At 34.8% G+C, this 24,356-nt stretch overlaps 1 protein-coding gene across 2 annotated transcripts in view; it reads right to left on the reverse strand.

The window, feature by feature from the left end:
- Positions 1-24,356, reverse strand: part of LOC129230074 (scaffold protein salvador-like) — a 72,596-nt gene that overhangs the window by 24,956 nt on the left and 23,284 nt on the right. For both annotated transcript variants that reach the window (XM_054864462.1, XM_054864463.1), the window contains exon 6: positions 14,916-15,348. In XM_054864462.1, the coding sequence (XP_054720437.1) occupies positions 14,916-15,348 (433 nt within the window). The remainder of the gene's footprint in view (positions 1-14,915; positions 15,349-24,356) is intronic.

The following is a 24,356-nucleotide window of genomic DNA, read 5'->3' on the forward strand; positions in this document are numbered from 1 at the left end:
CCACATAACATTGACCAGAAAACAACTTCGAATTGGGCACCAAAATAGCTTCAAAAATCCCTTTTGAGGTTATATTAGATTGTGTCCGATCAAGTGTCAGTGACAAAGGACTAGAAATTATTAACCCGAAAAGATCTACACAATGTTAAAAAATGTTTCAATTTATCGTCCACTGCTGTTAAACATGAAAATGATTATACGAGTGTGAACTTGTGGGTAAAAGAGCAAGAGAACTCTGAATGTCCTTGCATTTTATTTTTTAAGACTCAAGGTGAGATTTCTGTAGAGTATCCTTTCCTTGTAAAAGAAGACTTTGTGCTAATTATCATGACAGAAGCGCAGAAAGAGTTATTTCATAAATTTGGAATAGACTGCATATGCCTGGATAGTACACACGGGCTTAATGCATACGGATTTGAATTGGTAACCCTGATGGTGATTGATGCCCTTCGTCAAGGGTTTCCCTGTGCATTTATGTTTTCAAGCCGTTGTGACCAGCCTGTGCTACAAATCATGTTTAAGGCAGTGAAAACCCAGACTGCTCCTGTAGAGTGCCAAGTCTTTACGTCAGATATGGCAGAAGCATTTTTTAATGCTTGGTCTGTTGTAATGCCTGTGCCCAAAAAACGTCTTTTCTGTGCTTGGCATGTGGACCGTGCGTGGAAAAATAATCTAAAGAAAATTATTTCTCCTAAAAAGAAAGTAGAGACCTACAAGCTGTTGAAGTATCTGCTACAGGTTAGAAAGAAAAACACTTTTAATGTATTATTAGTAGCAACCATTGAAAACTTGCTGAATGATCCTGATACCAAAGAATTTGGCCTGTACTTTCAAAGTACTTACTCTAACAATACAGAACAATGGGCGTATTGCAAAAGAATCCACTGGGGATTAAATACGAACATGCATCTGGAGAGAATGCACCGGATATTAAAGTACAACTATCTTCGAGGAAAGAATGTGAAGAGACTAGATAAAGCCATAAATGGTGTAATGAGCTTTTTACAAGACAGAGTTTTTGACAGAATTATCGTACTCAAAAAGGGAAACTAACCAGGAAATTGGTAGATTTAAGAAACCGGCATAAAAAAAGCTTAAGTTGCCAGTTCACTTTCACTGTATCACCCGAAAATAGTGTTAATTTTATAATTACTTCATCTGATGGGACTGAACTTTACATTGTCATAAAAACAGAATAATTGTTTGTGCCGTCTGAGATGTGAAAAATGCAATGAATGCATTCATTCCTACATATGTACATGCATAGATTCCTCTATACGATGGAATATGTGCAAACATATACATTATTATTTGCTCTCATAAGCACAAACTTATCAGTGATGTCGAACGAAGTAACCATTTATCTGAAAAGTTAAATGCTGTTCTGGAAGAAGAACTGGTTATTGACCTTGAACCAGAGCAAGATATTTTAGTCAAAGAAGTATGCAAACGCAAAGAATCTCATGTTTACAATTTGGATACTGTCAAAAATGAGTGGATGGACCAAAATAAATGTATATGTTATTCCATACAATCCAAGAAATGGTGGTGGCCACTCTACATGTTGGGGCTAGAAAGTGCCATTCAAAACGATTGGCAAATATATAAATTCCGTCTTACGAAACAAAACCGTTATATTTTCCGAGTTTTAAGAGAGAAATATGCTTCAGTTTTTTCCACTCGTTGAGCAGTTTGACAGCACCTGCCAAGCCAATCAAAAAAAAGGAATTCTAGACGCCAAGTATTTGACTGTATTCGCTATGATGGTTTAAACCATTATATTGAAACTAATAAAACATAGTTGAGGTGTGGAAACTGTGGGAAAAAAAGCCACTACAAAATGAGGGAAATGTATGATTGAATTACATGAAAAGTGTTTCACAGATTTTCATCCGGTGTAACTTCTTGATCGTAATTAATATTTTTTTACAGTGAAATAATTAATTTACATTTGTGAATCAATATTTCTTAATATCTTTTCTTTTCAACTAAAGGTGATTGCATAAAGTAGGTTTGTATTCATTGCTGTATGTGTTGAAGGAAAAAAAAAGCGTGCACCCTTTCATGCCTAGCGTCTTTGATTTTTCACAAATTAATGAGAGTTTTTTAATGTATTTTTTCCTCATTTTTTACATTCATTTCACACTATTTATTATGGATAAACTAAATATTGCAATGAAGAAAAAAATAGGCAAAAATGGGTTAAGGAAAATTGTATATCTCAGGGAATTAAACAATTAGTTCCCACCAGAGTTGGAGGAACACGTTAGGTCCCTCATTCAAATACTGCTTTCTGTAAGTTTTGGCAAATATATGATGCATTGAAACTGCGAAAGGAAAAATGCTCTTTGAGAACGAAAACTAAAACAGCTGCTGTATTTCTTGGTTTCTTTAAAAATTGCTGACTACACCTTTATTACTTAATGCATGATTAAAATAAAGTAAAATAGTCTGTTGTTTTCAGAAAGTGTCGATAACACTTCACGATTGTAACACAACATTTTTTCATGCTTATGCATGCAGGGGTCTGTCCAGGATTTTTCACAGGGTCCGTCTTTTGTGAATAATCAATTATTTTTGTGAAAAATCAATTAATTTTGTGAAAAATCAAATTTTGCAAAAAAAAAAAAATTTTTTTTCTTTTGTAAAAACGAAATTTTTGAATTTTGAGGTGGCGCAAACTGTATCATTGACACTTAATGTTGAGTGTTTTCCCTCTTTTCTGTTGAGAACATCATTCTTGAGTGTGTTTCGAGTATTGGAGTACGGGAGGGCGGCATTACAATCTGGGAGATGGGCACCCCTCAAGTATCAATATTTATTTACCATTCTACATTATGTTAAATTATACTATAAATGTTATATGTATAGTATTTAAAATAATTGTAATAAAGAAATTCTGGCAGGGGTTCAGCATTTAACTTTTTGAACCAAGACATTGTTAAAAAGCATAGAACTTCATTTAAAACTTATAAACTCCATGATTTTTACAAAAAATAAAAAATATTTTAATTGTTTACCTATTAACAAAGTGTACTAAACGTCGAAAATTTGAAAAATCAGATTCCCATAGCGGATGCAAAGAGATCGCAATCCTCAAAGTGAAAGCATCAAAAGTATAAAAACGGCTTGTAAAATAAATATTTCAGATAAAATTATTTTAGAATTGCACTTTAGAGTCCTATGATAAACATTTCATTAATGTCTGATGGACACAGTTGAATCAAAATAAATAAATAAATAAAAAATAAACCATCGATTCAGCATTTAATTTTTTGACTCATAAAAGAAAACGGAATTCCTCTTTAAAAACTTAAAATAAGCAATGTTACAAAAATAAAAAGACTTTTCATTTATTTGCATCCTAATAGAGCGAAGTTAGCTTGAAAAAGAATAAAGTATGATTCTCAAAGCGAATGTTAAAAGATTGTGCTTTTCAAAATGTAGGCATCTAAAGAAAAAAACAATAAATAAAAGAGTTTATTTAAAATTAATTATCCTTTTTGGCATCGAAAAATCAAACCCATATAACTTTCTCCCAAAATAACAGTTAAACATCGCCCGCCAGATGCTAAGTGCCCCCCCCCCTGTCCCTACTATCCTTTGCAGTCCTAAGTTCATTTCCCTGTATGTTATTGTTTATTAAATCATGAGCTGGGAGAAAAGTGCTTACGACTAACTTTTTCAGAGAAGTTTGCAACAACATCGCTGCATAAAACAAACAAGCAAAATTATAAACCAAACTGACTTTCAGCTGTTAATTTCTTTCATAGAAACCAACAAGCATTTATTAGGCCTTAGTAGTTATTTATCGCTTGCAGGAGCATCACAAGAGCGCCTTTTTTTTTTTTTTTTTTCTTTTGCAAAATTTGCAGATTTTGAATAAGTTGATACCTCTAATATAACTTTAAAAAATGTTCCAAACATGTTGCGTTATTTTGATTCGAGATTTGCTCTTCCAATAAACAATTTGTGAAAGATCCGTTTTTGTTTATCAGAATTTTGTGAAAGGTCCGTTTTGTTTGATCAGATTTTTGTGAAGGGTCCGTTAACAGACCCAAATTTCCTCTGGTCAGACTCCTGGCATGTTTAGATGTAATTCCGAATTCTTTGGAAGATCTAAAAGAAACCTCAGCAAGAACTAAACACAAAATGAATACTAAGTTGAAATTACCTGTTGAGAAGAAGAAAAGAAGTACAAAGGTCAATGATAAAAATTTTTATTTCCAACATTTCTCTAGCATCATCATTCAACATTTACAGGAATGGTTTGTTGACTTTGATAACAGTTTACTTTCAGGAAGCAAACTCTGTAAGCGAATGGCTATTGAAGCCATGTTTAAAAGATTTTTGCAGATTCCGAAATTGAAGTTGCGCTAAGGAATTTTGATAATGTCTTCGAAAAAATTTGATGTTCAGACATCTGAAGTTTTACTTCAATGGAAAACAATAAGGCTCTATACTAACGAAATGAGGAGTCAAATACCTTAACTTGGAAGAACATTAATGTTTAACATCAAGTTGGGAAATCATCAAATCTTAGCAGCAATATACATATTGTTAAGTATTCCAAGCACATCATCAGAATGTGAAAGAGGATTTAGCATTATGAATGAAACAAAAACTGACTGGCGTTGCTCTTCGTCAACAGAGCCTATAAGTGACTTAATGATAGTAAATTTGAATGCAGCAGACACAGATTCATTTAAGCCCATACCAGCAGCAACATTGGTTGGAAAGAGGAGAAAGATGAAAAATCCATGGGTATGCTGTAAAATAGTTTGACTTTATCATGATTTATAATTCTCAAATATTTAGATTCTCAAATCAATTTGATTCCATAATTCATTTTTTAATAAAATGCTCTATTTATGATAATGTTAACATGCAACTTTTAACCCACCCCATGATAACAAATTTTTGAGTTAAATGGTGCTAAGGTCTAACCAGAGGATATTTGGAAATTGGAATCAGAAAAGGCATAGCAATGCTAAATATGAAAAATTGTATGCTTGGCGTAATTACAGCATGTCAATCTTTGGATTTTTGGGCAAAGCATTCTTTATACTGCCACAAGGGGTCTTGGACTGATCAAGGCGTTGATTTTTGTGATCATCTCACATGATGCATTAATAACTCTCAGACTAGTAAGAAGAAATAAAGAGGCAGTTACAACGTCAGAAATGTGTTAAAGAAATCAGTATCTAATGCAATTGTAGAAGGTTTAGAAAATGTTGCTAAAAAAAGTGGAAAGCAATTGAAAGTTACTCACAAAATATGTAAAAATACTTTACTGCATGATAGAAAAGCAGCGGGCTATAACCGAAAATTTCTCATCTTTAGTGAAATTTATTGGTGAGGATTTAGGTGATAAAGAAACAGAGACTCATTTAAGAACTTGCAGTAGTAGATCTACATATTTATTTGTAAAATGTATCTGTCCTCAATATGATGGAAGCAATATCGCAGTATTTGAAAGAAAAAAGTTTAGTAGACTTTTAGACTCAACTTCCAGATAAATCCCAAAGGGAACAGCTTGGATTAGTAGTAAAATATAAGATGCAAGAGTCATCCAAATTCAAGGAGAAATACTTGGGATTGATAAATTTAAAATCAACAAAGGCGGATTCCATTACTCTGGCCATTGAAAATTTTATGATTACGAAACAAATTCCTATTACTACCTGTCTCCTCTTGGTTTCAAATGGTGCAAATGTTATGAGTGGGGAAATTTCAGGAGCTCAGAGACGAGTGAGGCACCTTTCACCTTATTCCTTGTACATCAACTGCATGAATCAGTCTAATATTAGTTTTTGCACATCTTCTTAAGTATGACTTTTTGCGAAGTATCGAATCGCTTTTAGTTAGTTAGTGGAAGTTGTTCCACTACAGCTCACAGAACCTACAAATTTTTAAAGATGACCAACTAAATACACTATGGCTAGAGATCTAGACTGCTCTCTACTTTCAAAGAAAGTGAAAACTAGAAAATTAAGAGAGACTACTCACTAGATTAGAATAGCGCGACATGATGCCTAGCTAACTGCTTGAGAAGATATGATCTCTTGGGGAACCAGACATCTCCAAAAAAGTACTTCGGACTTTGTAGCTTGAAAAAATGCCGGACCATGTGAAAAATATTGTTATCTAGTGAAGAATTCTCACAAAAACTCGCAGAAATGGCAGATAAAATCATGCAAATGACGGCCAAGACTGCAGAATTCACCACAGTGCAAAACAAACCTGCAGCATTCAACAAACTCTTGTCAAAAATATTAGCTTTAGAAAACCAAAACGCAAGCATGAGTATACATCGGCAATCATAGAGCAAAGAGGGATACTGTGGGAATGGGAGGGAGAGCGATCGCCTGCCCCTTGAGCCAAGAGAAGACTAACCGGGCACTTACCAAAATTAACCAAAAACATTTGAAAAACAAGTAAATATTTGCAAAATTCTTCAGAGACAAAAGAACATTCTGCCTTTCTAGGAATAAGTAATTTATAACAATTTTTTCTTTCTTGTTGGGAGTGAATTTTGGTTAAAAATATGATGAAACAAAAATCTCAAGATCTTCACCGAGAAAGAAAAAGCCTAACGGGCAAAAATCCTAATCATAAAGGGGAAACATAACCTTCGAAATTAGACATTCAGAGCCGCCGATTTTTTGAAGCTCGTCCTCATATAGAGCAGCATCGTCTATATGACAATGACAGTCATTCTGTAGATTATCACTCGAGTTCAGTCACTGTCTCTCTGGAATACTGGACCAATAAGTCGATAAGGACCAGTTTTTACGAATCTAACTTCCACCGCTTGAGCTATGTCCAAGAAAAAACAGATAAATTTATTAGGATTTTTCAAGAAGAAATAGATTTTAGATGAAGAGTGAAATCTTTGGTGAAATTTATTAGTGAGGATTTAGGTGATAAAGAAACTGAGGCTTATTTAATAAGTTGCAGTAGCAGAACTGCCAACTTGTCCAATGTATTTCTCGACAATATGATGAAAGCAATTACGCAGTATTTGGAAGAAAAAACTTTCTTTAAAGATAGTAGACTTTTATTCTCTACTTCCAGATAAATCTACTGATATAGCTTAACGGGAACAGCTTGGATTAGTCGTGAAATATAAGATGCAAGAGTTATCCAATATCAAGGAGGAATACTTGGTATTGATTAATTTAAGGCCAAAAAAGCAATTCCATTACTTTGGCAATTAAAAATTTTATGATTGCAAAACAAATTCCTATTACTAGCTGTCTCTTATTGGTTTCAGATGGTGCGAATGTTATGAGTGGAGAAATTTCAGGAGTTTAGAGACAAGTAAGGCACCTTTCACTCCATTCCTTGTACATTAACTGCAGGAATCAGTCTAGCATTAGTTTCTGCACATCTTCTTAAGAAGTAGGACTTTTTGCAAAGTGTCAAATCGCTTTTATTCAGTTAGTGGAAGTTGTTCCACTACCGCCCACAGAAACTAGAAATTTTTAGAGATATACAGAAAAATGCATATCCTTAAGGCTTTGAAAGTCTCGGTCACGAAATGGTAGTCAGGTGGCTTTGCATGCAAGAGAATGAGTGAGAACTATGAGAAGTTAGTGGAAATGCTAGACAAAGTTTTTCTTAAAACAAAAGAGCCAGAGTTGAAAGGACTGTGAGAACAATTACTTGATGCAATATTTTGCTTTACATTTTGTTTTTAGCGGGTTTTTAAAGATTGTAAACTGACTCAATCTTTGGCTGCAGGATTCAAAGATAATGTTCAGCAAAGTAAACAATCAAGTCAAGACATGTGCACAAGAGTAGAACAATTTTCTAGCAACGGAAGTAATGAGGATGATTTTGCAAACTGTACTCAGCTGTTAGTTTTTTGAAAAGAGGACAAAACAAAGCATGAAAAACAGGAGTAAAAAAAAGAAAATTGACCCCAGAATTGACAGTTCAGTCCTCTAACAAGAGTTCGTAAAGAAGTTTATGGCAAACTTCCAACTAGAAATAATAAAAGCCTTCAAAGTACCCCATGAGGCATTAACTGTTTCGATATGTTCAAAGTATTAAACATGGGTTTGGAATTTGAGAGCAAAAAGTGCTTAAAAATTTTACTGGACTTTTATGGTCAAGAGCAAACTATTGTGTTGCAGTTGCTATTAAGACACCCTCTGCAGTTATTGGAGTCTTTTAGAGAAAAAATGGGCTTTCAGAAAGAATTTTCTTTAGAGAAGCTTATCTACAATGCAGAGAAAGGAACCAAAGTGAAAAACCTTCTAAAAGAAAACAAACCTAAGAGAGTCGAAAAAATTTTGTGCACTAAAAATATCACACAAAGAAGACTCAAAGATAATCCAAATCAATAGTTCAAATCTAGATCTGCACCCTAATAGTCTGAAAAATTGTTTACATTGGCGACAATTATTCCTACATCAAAAGCTTCAGCTTAAAGACTTTTTGAGAATGAATTTTGTCTGCACCAAATTAAGATCAAAACTTTGGTAAAAAACATGTGACAGAACCTTAGAATTTTGTTACACATCCCAGAGAAATAAAATATAAGAGATTGTCACTGTAATATAAATATATTTAAAGAAAATGGTAACCAACGGCTGAAATTGTAAAAAAAATGGAAATATTTAAAATAAATGTGATAAAGATTTTTCGGCTATTAACATTTTGAAAAACTTCACATTTCAAGACAAAAAAAAAACTTTTTAAATTGCCTATTAACTACAATATGTGACCTCACATTCAAATCCCAAATCCAATAAATCTAAAAATCCAGATTTTTTTTTTAGGGGAAAAGGGTTCATCATTTTTCAGTCGTCTCTAAAAAGGGGTGCTACTAAAACTATTTCCTGATAGAGGCAAAAGATGGCACTTCTTAGTTTCTTTTCTCGGTGGGACGATATTTTCTCGTATTAGTCAAACGTCTAATTTCAGAGAAAATTCGGGAACATTTTGCAACATTGCTTAGAAATAATCATTCTTAAAATATTAAAAATAAAATGTAATGAGCAACTGAGCATGTCTATGATCGGTGTTGTGGAGTCTAGTAAATGGCCAGTCTAGTAAACTTATATCTTTGATGTTTAGTAGGAAGGTTGTGTGTCTCGCACCCCCAACAGAAATATTTCTCGAACCCTGTCTCTTGGTCGCACGGTTACTTTAGCCTAGTGCTCGAGAGCAGAGGAGTTAAGGGAGGTTTTCAGAGAGGAGACTACCGAGGTCCGATTGAGAGCAGCATTGTTGCGCGCTGGCTCTGACCGGTATGTTGATCTATCGACATTGTGTTTTACGCTTGTATTATATATTATACAGTATATTAGTGTCTGTGTGTAAACAAATGTTCTTAAATTTGAATCAGTGTGAATGCTTAGTGAATTTTTCATAATGAATCCAAGTGGATAACGAGCGAGCAAAGCCCTGTCCCTGCTACACTGTCACAACTATCTGGATAATAAAAATGAAAAGGTGAGCTTATATTGATTATTCTGTTTTGAGGGATTGTTGACCATTCAAACAAGAACATTTGGGTTTCAATCCTAGAAAGTAAAAATATTAGCCGTAAAATGTTTAAAGAAGGAAGATTTAAAACTAGTAGCAAAAGAATGTGGGCTGAATGTCACTCCCAACTTAAAGGTAGTGGACCTAAAAGATTTAATTACAAAATCGAAAACTTATGAAGACAATAAAAAGTTTATTGAAGAATTTCTGATCACCACTGGTGAAGATGGGAAAGAATGAGAGGAGCATCAAAAACAACTAGAAATATTAAATGCTCAAAATTCCACAAAATTAGGGCTGGCACAAAATGCTGCTAATAGTTTAAACGAAATTATCAAGACTAATAAGTCTCTTACAATACCATGTCCTTCTAAGCCCCGGGTATGGAATTCGTTTCAGCTCATCAGAACAAGCTTCTGTGACAAAAGAAGTTGATGAAGTTAATAAAGCACAGATTTTGCTGAATCTCTAAGGGGAAAAGGCAGGTAATACATTAATTTACATCGACAATGAACAGACTAAACATTATGAATCAATAATTGATAGTGGAACCCAGCTTCCAATTTTGAATTCCAAATATATCACCATTAAAATTGATGTATGCTAGGGAAGCTAAAGGTCCCCAGTTGCTATTTTAAACCCTAGGGGGACGGAGGAACTTCACATTCCTACTAATATAACAGAATCTGCATAGATTATTAGCAAAAACTTAAAATTAATTTAGAGAATGCGGAATAGCAAGCGTCTTTTGTTGCTGTGAATAAGCTATTTTCATCAACGCTCAATGTGCAGGGAACTTGATGCAGGCGATCTGGTAATTTTGCTAATTCCTGATTCAACTAATAAATTATACACATGATGGACGTGTCTTGGCATAGTGGAAGAGCATTGTTCTGAGCATTCATTCAAATGAAGCTATCTGACGAGAGCATATGTCATGTTCACATTAACAAGATGAAGAAGTATTATCCTCACGCTCAAACTGTCGGAGTGATATTTGATGAAGATCATGAATTTGGGAACATTTATGAAGCAACTATTGAAAGAATGAATAGATTTGATCTTATGTCTCAATTAGACTTAACACACTTACATATTCAGGAAAGGGAGAAATTAATAGAAGTTCTCCAAAAACATGGTAACGTATTCTCAGGGAAACTGCAAATTGCTAGAGTTTCAGAGTATAAAATAAGACTTGTAAAAGGACTTTCTAAGAAAAGACCCTACATTTACCATATTCTTGAAAGCTTAAAACCGAAAGTAGACAAACAAATTAGGGAATCAGAACCTCCAGATTTGATTGAGCCTAACAGATGTTGAGATAGCATATCTGAACAAGAAAGATCAATCAATAAGACTCTGCATAGAGTTTAGATCCAGGAACATTGTAACGAAGAAAGATGTTTTTCGATGCAGAATGTTGATGATTGTATCAATAGTATTGGACAAGCAAACATTATAACCTCTTTAGACATTTTAAAAGGTTATTGGGAAATACCGCTCAAAGGAGGACCTTTCAGCGTGGGATGAATTTAGCTTTAAATGACCACCAACAATACTGCAAAACATATATCAATGCTATCGTAGTTTTATCTCCAGATAGGAAAACGCATTTAGTACACCTCCATTTACTTTTGAAGAAATCAGAAGAATTGCAGCAAACAAAAAAAATGTGTGTTTTCCAGAAACAATGTAAAATATTTAGGTCATATAATTGGATCAGGTAGACTCGAGCAGGATCCAGAAAAACCCTCAGCTGTCAAGAAGTTACCAACTCCCAATACGAAGACACAACTAAGAAGTGTGCTAGGACTTTGCAATTATTACAGGAAATACATAAATAATTATTCAAACTTAGTATATCCTTTGACGGAGCTCATGAAGAAAGGAGTGCAGGAGGATATTCCGTGGTTGGAGACTCACGGAAGTTGTCTCTATATGTTTACTAAAATCATACAAAAAAGGTCTCACATACTCTTTGAATGATGAATTATTACAAATGCTAAAATATAAATCGTAAGACGTGTGTGAGGAATTTAGCTGCTAATGTTACCCTAAATACTTTCTTTTTACCTTTCTGTAAATTCAACAATTTTATATACAAAATACCTTGCAATGTTATATAGGTTAAACTTCCAATGAACTACACATCAGAATAAATCTACTCAGAGCACAGGTCAAGAAATGCAATAACCCCTCATTTGAAGTTTGTCATCTCAGAACACATTCATTTGAAAATATTTTAATCAAAATACACGCTTGCAGAAGATTATAAAGAGCAACTTATAATGGAGAACGATTTTATTTTCAAACACTATGGTTTATTTTAAACACACCCCTATGGCTTAAACACTTATATCACACACACAGCAATCTCAATATCAGCGAAATTGATAATATATACAGACTCTTATCTCAGATTAATACTCTCATTAATATAAAAAGAGGGCATAGGGGATCATAAAAATAGCAAAAGAGTAACAATTTCATTATTGCCGATATCTGGATCAATAACGCTGAAAAACTTTTTACAGCTAACTTAAACGTAAGATTCGTGAAAAATTCTGTTTCCCGTCTAAAAAAATTGCAGTTCTAAAATGTAAAAATAGGCAATTCAGAGACCTTTTTCTTGATCTTATCAACTTTAAAATAAATAATAATAAATTAAAGTCTAAAGATCCTGCTTGCCTTATTGTTCTAGTTCAGCAGAACTCTTTTAATCAATTAAATATGAATAATATTTGTAATAAAATTTCTGCATATTTTCTTCTAAGTAATACTGACATAAGTATTACTTACAAATACAATAAACTGCTCAGTTCAAAAATCTTTAATTATAAGAAGCTTGCTCTCTCCGATTTGGATGTGAGGAAGAATGCATCGGTGATCAAACTGATTGCATTCAGTTTATCGAGCATTTGACTGATTTTGAAAATAGCTGGAAGCTCTCCAAAAATCGACTGACTGCTTCGAATATGTCGGGCACTGATAAGAAAAAACCGTTGATCGTTGGCAAGTTCAAAAATCCTAGATGTTTAGGAATGTAAAAAAACTCTCTGTTGATTACAATTATAGTAAAAAAAGCTTGAATAACTTTAGACATTTTCAAGGGGACAAGGGGGGGGGGGCTCAAACCCCCTTGCCCCTATATGGGCTATAAATTAGAACTTCCTTGCTTTTAGTACTTTTTTCTTTGCAAAAATTTAAAAACATTTCTTCTCCAGTCATTGATGAATAATTTATCAAAAATGTCAAACTTTAATAACTTAATCTGAATGAAATCGGTGTCCATGAGGAAAATATCCTGCTAAACAATGAGGAAAATATCTGAGCCCCCCCCCCCCCCTTAAAATTTTGCATATGAGCACCCATGGACATTTTTACAGAGTTCATTTAAAAATGGGAAAAGCAACTAAGAAAACAAAAGAATAAAATTTTACTTTGAATTGATAATTGTTCTGTGCACTCCAAAACCACTGGACTTTCGAATATTAAGATTGAAAATTTAACAACCAAATTCAATAAGTGCTATCTAGTCTACAAAGGACTCATCAGAAGTTTTAAATCTAATTTTCGTAAACATTTGAATTTCATGCTTCTCTAAAGAAAAGAAAAAATTGGAAGAACCTCAAATGCCAATGTAAATGTACTCAAAACGATACATTTGTTAAATACATTTGTTAAACGAAGCATGGGAAAATGTTACATCAACATGCATTACCAATTGCTTCCATAAGGCTGGATTAGACATTTCTAGAGACGTACCAAATAGCACTTTGGCCGAGTAGCCAAGTACCGAGTACTCAGCCTTTCACTACTTGGCCGAGTACAGAGTTCCAATTATATTTTAAGTAGAACCACCGACACAAACGTGATTAATTTCGAACTTATTGGAATAGTAGTGTAGACCTCCATGTCCATATAATAGTTTTTAAAACAAAATTCCAGCTGAAATTTAACTACGCATTATGTAAAAGATTTTGTTTGTGTCAAAAATTTTATAAAAAGGTAATTTTCAAAATTAAAAATAAACAAATAAATAATAAGTATGATTAATCAAGTTGGAATTAAAATAAATTATATTAATCTATTTTGGTTCTAGTTGAGGGTGTGCACAGAAACTTTGGGGCCCGTCACAAATGACTTTTCCGGGTTCCCCTCCATATTGTTTACCTCTATATTTCATGCCTAGTTAAAAAAACGTTGGGCCCCCTTCAGGCTCGGGCCAACAGGTGTCCCTTCTTTCCCCCTCCCTGTTCACCCCCTGAGTCTAGTCCAACAAACATAATAACATTAAAATTTCATACTTTTGACACTGCTCCATTTTTGGTAAACAAGTTTTATTAACTTTGCGGACATTAAAAAGATTTACTCCATTGAAGCATAACAAGCTTCATTATTCTCAAAATTTAAATTTGACTTGTAAATTTGAATTGTAAATGATTGCAGTATATTATATGGTTGCACTCCTTTATTAATTCTAAAATCTGCCTTAACAATATTCCATTTTTTACAACTACTCGGTATTGGCTGAGTATCTGATCAAAATTTGGCTGAGTACCGAGTATTTACCGAGTACTCGGTATGACCCTAGACATTTCTCAGGAAGAAGATGAAGTAGACAACTTAGAAAATATAGAAATGAATAGAGAAGAATTTACAAACTATGTATGATACCAGTTTCATCACATCTGAAATACCTACGCTCAAGGATATTGTTGCTGAAGTACAAGATAAAGCTGATTTACAAATAATGAAAGTGATGATGATGATGAGTGTGAAGAAGTTCCATCTGAAAGACCCCCCAAAGTATGCAACGGCTCTTGAATGTGCGGAAAAACTTTCAAACATTTTTCAAAGCCAGAGATGCAGACGACGTTTTTCGGGTCATGAGTGACTTCTTTGGTGTTATACAAGGAAAATAAACGATACAAGTTTTTTAATTTTTAAATATTTTTTTTAACAAACCCGTTTTTTGAGAGAACTCAGTTTATGAGCAAATTTCGTAGCCCCTTTGTGTTCGTTATAAGCCAGTTCATAACAAGCAAATTTCTCGCAGTTCCTTTGTGCTCCTTTAAAGTGAGTTCGACTGAATTAAGTTTACTAAGTCAGTAAGTTAAACACGTTTGCTAAGAACTATTTAGAGCTTCAAAATTTAAGTTCTCGGTATGCTACAAGTAATGTTATCAATCTAAATATTAATCAAAATCTTTTATGTCATAATTTATGGTTTTTTCCAATTTTTTTTGGCAAGCGAAAACTAAAGTATTCAGTGGCTGATCATAAAATACCTTCATAGTTGTGATGAGACTAAAAATTTAAAATCAAACTTAAATATTTCCATCAGCTAAAGATCTGTAGCAGAACACAACTAAACATTTTGCCTCAGAACTCTACAGTATTTGAAAAATACTTACTTAACATAATAAATTCCAGTATCTGGAGATTCTATCCTTTCCCATCCGGTTGGTAGCCCCTCCTTCTCGAGAGGATGACTCCAATGAGTGGTCTTTGTATTATGATCGACATAATACTTCCGGCCCCGCATCGTGAAGTCAACGGACCAACCTGGCGGAAGTGGCATTTCATCAGCACCTGGAAGTATTCCACCTGTACTCGATGGAATGATGGATACAGTTGATGTGGAGGGCACAGAGCTGCCAACAGGAATTAGCTGCTGAGAAGATGGACTAGGTATAGGAGGTAAAGCTGCAAAAGGTGGGTGCTGAATGTTGCTACTGCTGGCCAGAGATTGGGGAACTCTGGAAGTGGTCACAAAAGCAGCCGAGTATGGTAGCTGGACAGAGCTTTCAGGAAGGATATTCTGATATGTATGTTGAAATGATTTACCTTAAATGAAATTAATTAAATCAATATTGTCTTGCAAATATAAGCATCTTCAAACAAATATTAAGTTTTAAGAAAATCTTAAAAGAATATTTAAATATATATATGGTGAAAAACATTTACATGAAACTGAGGAGATAGAATTATTTTTTCCTGTTTAAAGAATTTTGTGTTAAAAGATATGTATTAAACTGTGCAATATACATTCCGAACAGCTACATCACTTTGTGTAAATTGATTTTTCATGTTCAGCATTTTTGCGTTAAAGGTATTTCACAGAGTACCTATTAACTGAATTATGATATGAACATTAAAGAGTGAAATTTTTTTGAAACCATCCCAAAAATCTTTTTTTTTTTTTTTTTTTTGGAAAGTAATACAGCATGAAAATCAGGTCAATGGAAGATTGTTTACCGGTATAAATTGTTTCAGGCAGAATGCATATAATTTTACATAAAACTCTGCCATATTAGAGAAATCGATTGAATAGTAGGTATGTAAGATTCACGGGAAGCAATAGTCAGTGCCAGTGATACTTACAATACAGTGATAGAGGGTGAATCTCCAATAGAAAGGGCTTAAAAAAATAATAAAAAAAAATATTTATTGACATAAGAACATTTTGTAGGGGAGAAAGGTTAACAAATATCCATTCTTTTCCGGTCAATGAATTGATAATATTTCAGAGTTTTTTTTTTTTTTTTTCAAAAATAGATCAATTAAATAACAATTACCATTTTTTTGTTTTTAATGTACCTTACAGCAAGTGCTTCATATTCTAATTCTCAGCAAAAAATTGTATTTTTTAAAAAATATATTTTGCATTAAAGTCATTTATTTTTATAATTTGAAAATGGTAAATCTTTCATTGTATTACTAATATTTTCATTTGTAACAGAACAATTGACGCTATCCATGGGCTAAACCAGAGTGCCACTTATATGGAGGACAGGGAAGAAGAGTGCAGTCATAGTTGAGGATGGCTGCCGGCCAGTGACATGCATCTTGCATCACCAGAATTGTATAGGAACCATTTTGTGTTAAAAGTGTTTTTGTAACTGCGTTGTGCTTGGGTGAACCAATAAAATACTATCTGAACCCCTCATTCTTTAAAATCAGTTACAAACTGGTGCCCAAAATTAATTCTTGGGTTTGAAACACTGTGGCACTTTACAGTTTAAAAACTACTTAAAATTTCAGGTAGTTTTCTGCTTTCAGGTAGTGACCTCCGGTCAGTTGTATAATCATCCTGCTTTTTTTTTTTTTTTTTTTTGGATACCTACATGCTGTTGGCACAATTAGCACGATATTGGAAATAAAAAGGATAAGTAACAACAGTTTGCTTGAATTTATTCATGTTCCGTAACTCATAAGCTCAAAAATTCTGATGAAGAAAAACAGAGGAAACGCCCTCCTGCTGCATCAGAAACAGATGGAGATGAGCAGAGTGAGTTACCCAGAGAGGCAAGAGGGGAAGTTTCAAAAGAGATGAGGGAGCTAAGATCAGCTTTGAGTCCTATATTTCTAGCTTCTATCCCAGAATTATCGAAATTGGTTCTTACAAAATGTACTCCACAACAAATAAAAGATTCACCTGAGAACTCTGATGCCAAAAAAAAAAAAAAAAAAACTCCACCCTGCTAGGGATTGACTTTCGTCAAAAGGCTAAAATTGTTCTTAATCTTGAGCACAAAATCAGTGGAATTTCTTAGATACGCCGCATTGAAAGTATAGTTTCGTGACTCTGACTTCACCTAAAGTTGTTAACCCGGAATCATTGTCAACAATTGCAAATTACGAGAAAATGTAGGGGAAATAGTAGGGGGAGAAGCCATATCGTTTATCGAACATCATATAGACACTGGAAACAAACCTCCTGTTTCAGTCCCTCGATATCCCATGAGTCCAATTAAGAAAAAATCGTTGCAGAAGGAAACTGATGCTCTTCTAGAACAGGGTATTATAGAAGAATGTGAAAGTCCCTATGCCTCTCCAGTGGTTCTAATCCCCAAAATTGATGGAAACATGAAACTCTGCACAGATTATTGTAAACTAAATGCTCAAAATGTCCAAGTCACTTACCCTCTACCCCGCGTAGATGATTTTTTTGAATGAGGCAAAATCGACACCATACCTGTCAACCATTAACTTGAGATCAGGTTATCACCAAGCAAAAGTAGTTAAAGAAGATCTGGACAAAACTGCTTTTATTTGTACTTTTGGTTTATACAGATTTACCAGAATGGCTTTCGGTTTGCAGAGGTCTGGCAACCTTTTCTAGATTGATAGGTAAGCTCTCTTCTGGACTAAATGATGTGTTTGCATTGTCGTACTTGAATGAAATCATCGTTTTTTCTGATACATTTGGAAAACACCTATCCGACTTAGAACAAGTTTTCAAATGTTTAGCATTATTTAACCTTAATACCAATTGAGATAAGTGTCATTTCCGCTGTGGAAAAATGAAATATTTAAGCCACTACATTATTCAGAACCATATAGATGTGGATCCACAAAAGACTGCTGCCATTGAAAACATGCTGAAGCCAAGATCAGTTAAACAAATGCAATCCTTTGTACAACCTTATTCCTGGTATCGTCGATATACTTCAAAGTTAGCTGAAATAGCCAATCCCTTGATAGATTTGACTAAAAAGAAAGCTGTGTGGAAGAGGGAAGTTGAACAAGAGAATATTTTTGAAACTTGAAAATCAAAATTAATTAGCCCACCAATTCTGAAACAAGCTGATGGAACAACATCTTTTGTTATTCGTGCAGATGCCAGTGATATAGCCCTTGGAGCTGTGTTAGTCCAAAAAGAGAAAGACGAGGAACACCCTATATAATATGCCAGTCGTTTGCTGATATCCGCAGAATAAAATTGCTCTACAAGTGAAAAAAAGCATTAGCAGTAGTATGGGCATTGAACAAATTTAGAGGTTACATCAAGTGCCACTCCATGTCAATCAATTCTGACCACTAACCTTTGAAGTGGCTGTTGTCTTTAAAATCACCAATTGGTAGACTTGCAAGATCGGCCTTACAAGTCCAATTCTATAGTTTGACTATAGATTACATTTCGGGAAACCCGAATGTGATGGTGGATTTGCTCTCTCGTCCCGCATGTGAACACCCAGTTACAGATTCTTGCCAAATATGTGCTTTCTCATTCGCCATGCCTTCCACCACTGCGGCAGAATTACACCAATCACAATTGAAGATGAAAACCTCAGAAATATCATTGAAGCATTCGAGAGTGATGAGAAGGACGTCAACTATTTAACCTGGGCAGGAAGAAGTTACAGAACAGAGGAGTGTTGTACCGATATTCCCCAGATTCAGATGAGGAAGCAGCTGAACTTGTTATTCCTCATCAACAAAAAGCAGAAATCCTGAAAGAAATATCACAACTCACCTATGGGGCACATTATGTCTGAAGGGACACTTCAGCAAATAGCAAAAATTACTTTTGTATTGGAATCCCTAAAGATACAAGGGTATATTGAAAAGTAAGGTCTTTAACGACGTCATTTCCGAACGAGAGTTGCTAGACAAAATGTGACATCAGTGCTGCATTCCTTGGTTCCCCAACCAAAATGTAGAACAAGCTGCACGACGCTGGGATGCTCAGTCACTGCATAGCAGCCGTTTAGCATGGAGTTCCTTCTTCGTCCGCCCGCCAGGTGTGAACTGAGCTCAATCAGTCGATTTTTGAATGGGCAGAGTAGCTTTAGTTTTTGCTGCTTCAACATAAGAATATTCAAGACCCTTTGAAAATAATGAAGGAGATACTATTGATACTGCTATATCAATGCTACTTCAAGTGAAGGAAATTCAAAACCCTAAGAAAATAATGAAGGAGAGTCTATTGACAATGCTATTAATGCTACTTCAAGTGAAGAAAATTCAAGACCCTTCGAACATAATGAAGCAGTGAGTATTGAAAATGCTGCTAAGTCTGAAATTGTTGAAAAATGTGCAAATGCCATCAATGAATATGATATTGTTATTGTTGATGATGCACTTATCTCAAAAAGTCAAAGTAGCAATAAACAAACATGCTGATGTTTAGTTATTTTATTATTATATTTATTATATATATATATATATATATATATATATATATATATATATATATATATATATATATATATATATATATATGTATATATATTATGATATTAGTTTTTTTAAACTACTGATGTTTACACCTTTTTCCCCAAAACATGTCTAATTTTATTATATCCTGACTTTATATTTATGTATAAATTTTAAACTAAACGAGCTGATGGGTGCATCACATGACTTCCTTTTCCTCCAATTTAATGTCATTTCCTCATGATTGGCAATTTTAATGAGATTCAATTGTTTACTCTCTAAATATCACCAACAGTAGCCAAATTGAAACCAAATTTAAAATTAAAAAAAAGAAAAATCGTCAAATTTGTCGCCAAGTTGGCAACAAAACTTGCCGACCAAAATACTGGCAATATATTGGCAAGCGTCCAACAAATTATTACACCACTTGAGTTTACATCGAAAGTAACAATGATTCCCCCAAAAAGGGGCAAAAGACCCCCTTAGGAACATCCGAATGCAACCAAGAGGAAAGGTGCACAACTGGGCCCACTAGAAGTCTACGTACCAAATTTCAACTTTCTAGGACATACCGTTTTTGAGTTATGCGAGATACATAAACACATATGCACATATGAACGTGACGAGAAAATTCATTGTAATTAACTCGGGGGTCGTCAAAATGGATATTTCGGGTGTCTGTAGGTTCCTAGGCATATATCCACGTGTGGTCAGGTCGGAAAAAAAACTCAACATTCATTCGGGGAAGAGAAAAATGGAAATTAAGGCAGATTTTTGTGTGAAAAATTTTTCGCGAATACAATACTTCCTTTTTTGTAAGAAAGTAAAAAGAACTAATTCTGAAAAAACTGTTATGGCAAATGTCTTAAAATATGAGAAAAGTAAAAGATAGGTATATTATAGTCCATCAGCTGGAGGATTTTTGTGAAAAATTTGCTCTTATTTCTGCAAAGAAAGAACCTTGGGCTCTCCCACGAAGAAAGCAAAATGAACCAAAATTCAATGAGCTCGACAAAAGTTTCTAAGGTTTCTGTTTTTCAGAATTTAAAAGAAAAAGAAAAGAATAAATAAATAAAAACAAGAACAAAAATGCTGTACTAATGACAAAGTTTATTAGAGTTATTTATTTTATGGTACACAAGCAATTGGCAGTTTCGGATAATTTTGAAAGCTTAATTAAATTTTTAGGCTGTGATCTTGGAGATGCAGACATTAAGTTACACTTAGATACATGTGCAAAAAATGCAACTTACCTTTCTCGTTTTTCTGTACAGAATTTATTAGGCTGTATATCAGAATATGTTGAAGAATGCTCACTGGCAATGCTAAAAGCTTGTGATGCATATGCATTATTTGCAGATGAGAGCAAAGACAAAGCTCAGAGAGAGCAGTTGGCTTTAATCGAAAAATCCATAATTCCAAAAGGTGAAATGAGAGAAATATGCATTGGAGTTCTAGCTTTATCTGAGACAACTGCTTTCAATATTATGCACACAATTGAGCATTTATGGTCGCAAAAGGGGTTGACCTAAATAAATGTCTGTTTATTTCTTTAGATGGCGCAAATGTCATGAGTGGTGAAATAGCTGGTTTACAATGTAGGATAAGGCAGTATTTGCCTCATTGCATTTACATTAATTGTCGGAACCACCCTTTAGCACTTATATATTCACACATTTGTTTAAAATGTATTCTAATTTAAAATATATGGATGTTCTCTTAATTTCATTGTGGAAAATGTTTCATTGCAGTCCACAAAAATATCATATACGAGGGCTATCCAGAAAGTAGATTACGTTTTCGTCTGTGTCCGCTAGGGGCGGGGCTAGCGCGGCCATCTTGGGGTCAAAGCGTTGCGCAGCTCAGTCTGCATCTAGCCGTGCTAGTGAGAGGTTCGTGCTGTGTTCGTTCAGATACTGTGACGGTTTGAAATGTCTGCGTTAATTGAAAATCCCGCGAGCTGCGAGGTGCGCGCAGTAATAAGGTTTCTGACTGCAAAAAACTGTAAACCGATAGAAATCTATCGGCAGCTTTGTGAAGTGTATGGGGACAACATTATCACTGAAGGTGGAGTGCGTCAGTGGGTCATAAGATTTAAAAATGGCCGAATCAATGTTCACGACGAAGATCGAAGTGGGAGACCCAGCATAGTGAACGCCGAACTTCTCGAAAAAGTCAATGCTAAAGTCCGGGAAAATCGAAATTTCACAATAACGGAACTTTCTTTAAGTTTTCCACAAATTTCGCGAAGTTTGGTGCACGAAATCATCAGCGAAAAGCTTGGTTACCACAAGTTTTGTGCAAGATGGATTCCAAAAATCTTGACAGAGGACCACAAAAATCAGCGAATGGCTGCAGCGTTGAACTTTTTGGACGCTTACCATAAGGATGGTGACTTTTTACTCGATCGCATCGTTACTGGTGACGAAACATGGGTGAAACACGTGAACTGTGAAACGAAATTGCAATCAATGCAGTGGGGGCACACAAGTTCTCCCCAAAAACCCAAGAAATGCATGCAAACAATGTCGGCAAGGAAGATCATGGCGACTGTTTTTTGGGACAGAAAAGGTGTGATTTTGGTGGACTTCCTGGAAAGAGGCACTACAATAAACTCTCAAAGGTATTGCCAAACTCTCCAAAAACTCAGAAGAGCAATTCAAAACAAGCGCAGAGGAATGTTGAGCTCTAAGATCTTGTTGTTTCACGACAACGCCCGGCCCCACACGGCAAATGTCACTCGTAAAGTTCTTGAATCTTTTAAGTGGGAGTTGTTTCCTCATCCACCGTACAGTCCCGACCTGGCACCGAGCGACTTCCACCTATTCCCAGCAATGAAGAAGTGGCTGGCTATGCAGCGTTTTGATGACGACGCACAGCTGCAAGAAGAGGTAACGGAGTGGTTGAAGGCGCATGCGGCCGAATTTTTCGACGAAGGAATTTCCAAGCTCGTACATCGCTACGATAAATGCCTTAATTTGTATGGTGACTATGTCGAAAAGTAGTATTTGAGTGTGGCTTTCATCTGTATATAATAAAAAAAATTTCCTATACTTTGTTTATTTTTTATTCCAAAACGTAATCTACTTTCTGGATAGCCCTCGTATTAAAAAACATCAAAAAGAATGCTTACAACTAAGAATTGCTGAAAATGTTGTAAGTATCAACAACCAGATGGTTGTCACATGAACATGCCTGTCAGAGAGTAGTATCAAGATTTAAAGAGATAGTTCAGGGCCGTGTAAAAGTGTGTGTGTGTGGGGGGGGGGGGGGGGCTTAGGGCTCAAAACCCCTCCTCGAAAAGTTCGGTTTGTCATTTAAATGTTTGTTTTTATTTAACAATTTCTAAAAAATATTGTTCCAAAACTCAAAAGTCTTTCATATGTATATTAATTGCATAAAATGCTTTCATAATAGATAACCTGACAATTTGAACAGTAGCACAAATAGCGCAAAGCTCCGTACAAAAGCTCACCCCCCCCCCCCCCCCCGAAATTATTTTCTGGTTATGGCCCTCAGATAGTTGACACTCTCGATGCTATATTCAAAAAGAATCAAGGACCAGAAGTTAAAAGGATTCAAGAACAATTATTCTGCTCAGATGTCTTTTTGATTTTCTGATTATGGCCCTCAGATAGTTGACCCTCTCGATGCTATATTCAAAAAGAATCAAGAACCAGAAGTTAAAAGGATCCAAGAACAATTATTCTGCTCAGATGTCTTTTTGACAATTTTGTTTTTGGCTGATCTCTTAAGCATTGTTGATAAATTAAATTTATGGCCCGAAAAAAGGCAGAATAAACTTCAGCTGCATCCAAAGCAAAGTTGATACAATTGTAAACGAGGCAGAGAATCTGTGTAACAACTTGCAAAAAGCTTTTTGCTTTTTGCAGCAGAAAGAAGAGTCTTAAGTCGTAAACTGCGAAAAACTCGGAAGTCACTTCCATTGCAGATGATGTTCTTTTAGAGTTTGAGGAAAATTTAATCAATCCAAGTTTGAAGATTTTAAAAAAAGAAGTCAGAGAAGCATCTTTACTAATAACAAAGCTGAAAGTCTTTCTGTCTGGATGTCCGGAGGATGTTTGGATCTCTGTGACGCGCATAGCGCCAAGACCGTTCGGCCGATTTTCGTGAAATTTGGCACAAAGTTAGTTCGTAGCATGGGGGTGTGCACTTCAAAGCGATTTTCCGAAAATTCGATGTGGTTCTTTTTCTATTCCAATTTTAAGAACAAAATTATCATAAGATGGATGAGTAGATTACGAAATTATCATAACGTGGAACTGTAACATGGACACAAGCCAATTGGCGAGAAAATTCACCATACATTATTTACGAAATTATCATAACAAGGAACCGTAACATGAGCAAAAGCCAATTGGTGAGAAAATTCACCATACATTATTTACGAAACTATCATAACGTGGAACCGTAACATGGGCACAAGCCAATTGGCGAGCTACGAAATTATCATAACGTGGAATTGTCACATGGGTACATGCCAACTGGCGAGAAAATTCACCATACATTATTTGTAAATATACAGGCGAACCAAAAGACCTTTTAATTTTTCTATTACGGGCAAAGCCGTGCGGGTACCACTAGTTTAAAATAAATGATGGATCACCGTTGTTGGCGTTTGATGTTTTTACACAAGAACCTAAATTATGATTTATTTCATAAAGAATTGATGGAAAAGAAATGGGTTGATCTGATTTCTTACTATGAATAGAAGCAAATTGCTGATTTCCAAGGGCAAGTATCAGAATCAGCACCATTTATTGATGAAATAGTAGGAAAATATCAATTAAAGAGCTTTGAAATAGAGATAGAAGATGCTATGCTGACTTTTTCCATAGAAAGAAGGGAGAATGCAAAAGCTATTTATAAGAAAAATGAAAAAGCAAAGGCAA

The sequence above is a fragment of the Uloborus diversus genome, chromosome 9 (assembly GCF_026930045.1).
Source record: "Uloborus diversus isolate 005 chromosome 9, Udiv.v.3.1, whole genome shotgun sequence".
In the NCBI taxonomy this organism is placed as follows: domain Eukaryota; kingdom Metazoa; phylum Arthropoda; class Arachnida; order Araneae; family Uloboridae; genus Uloborus; species Uloborus diversus.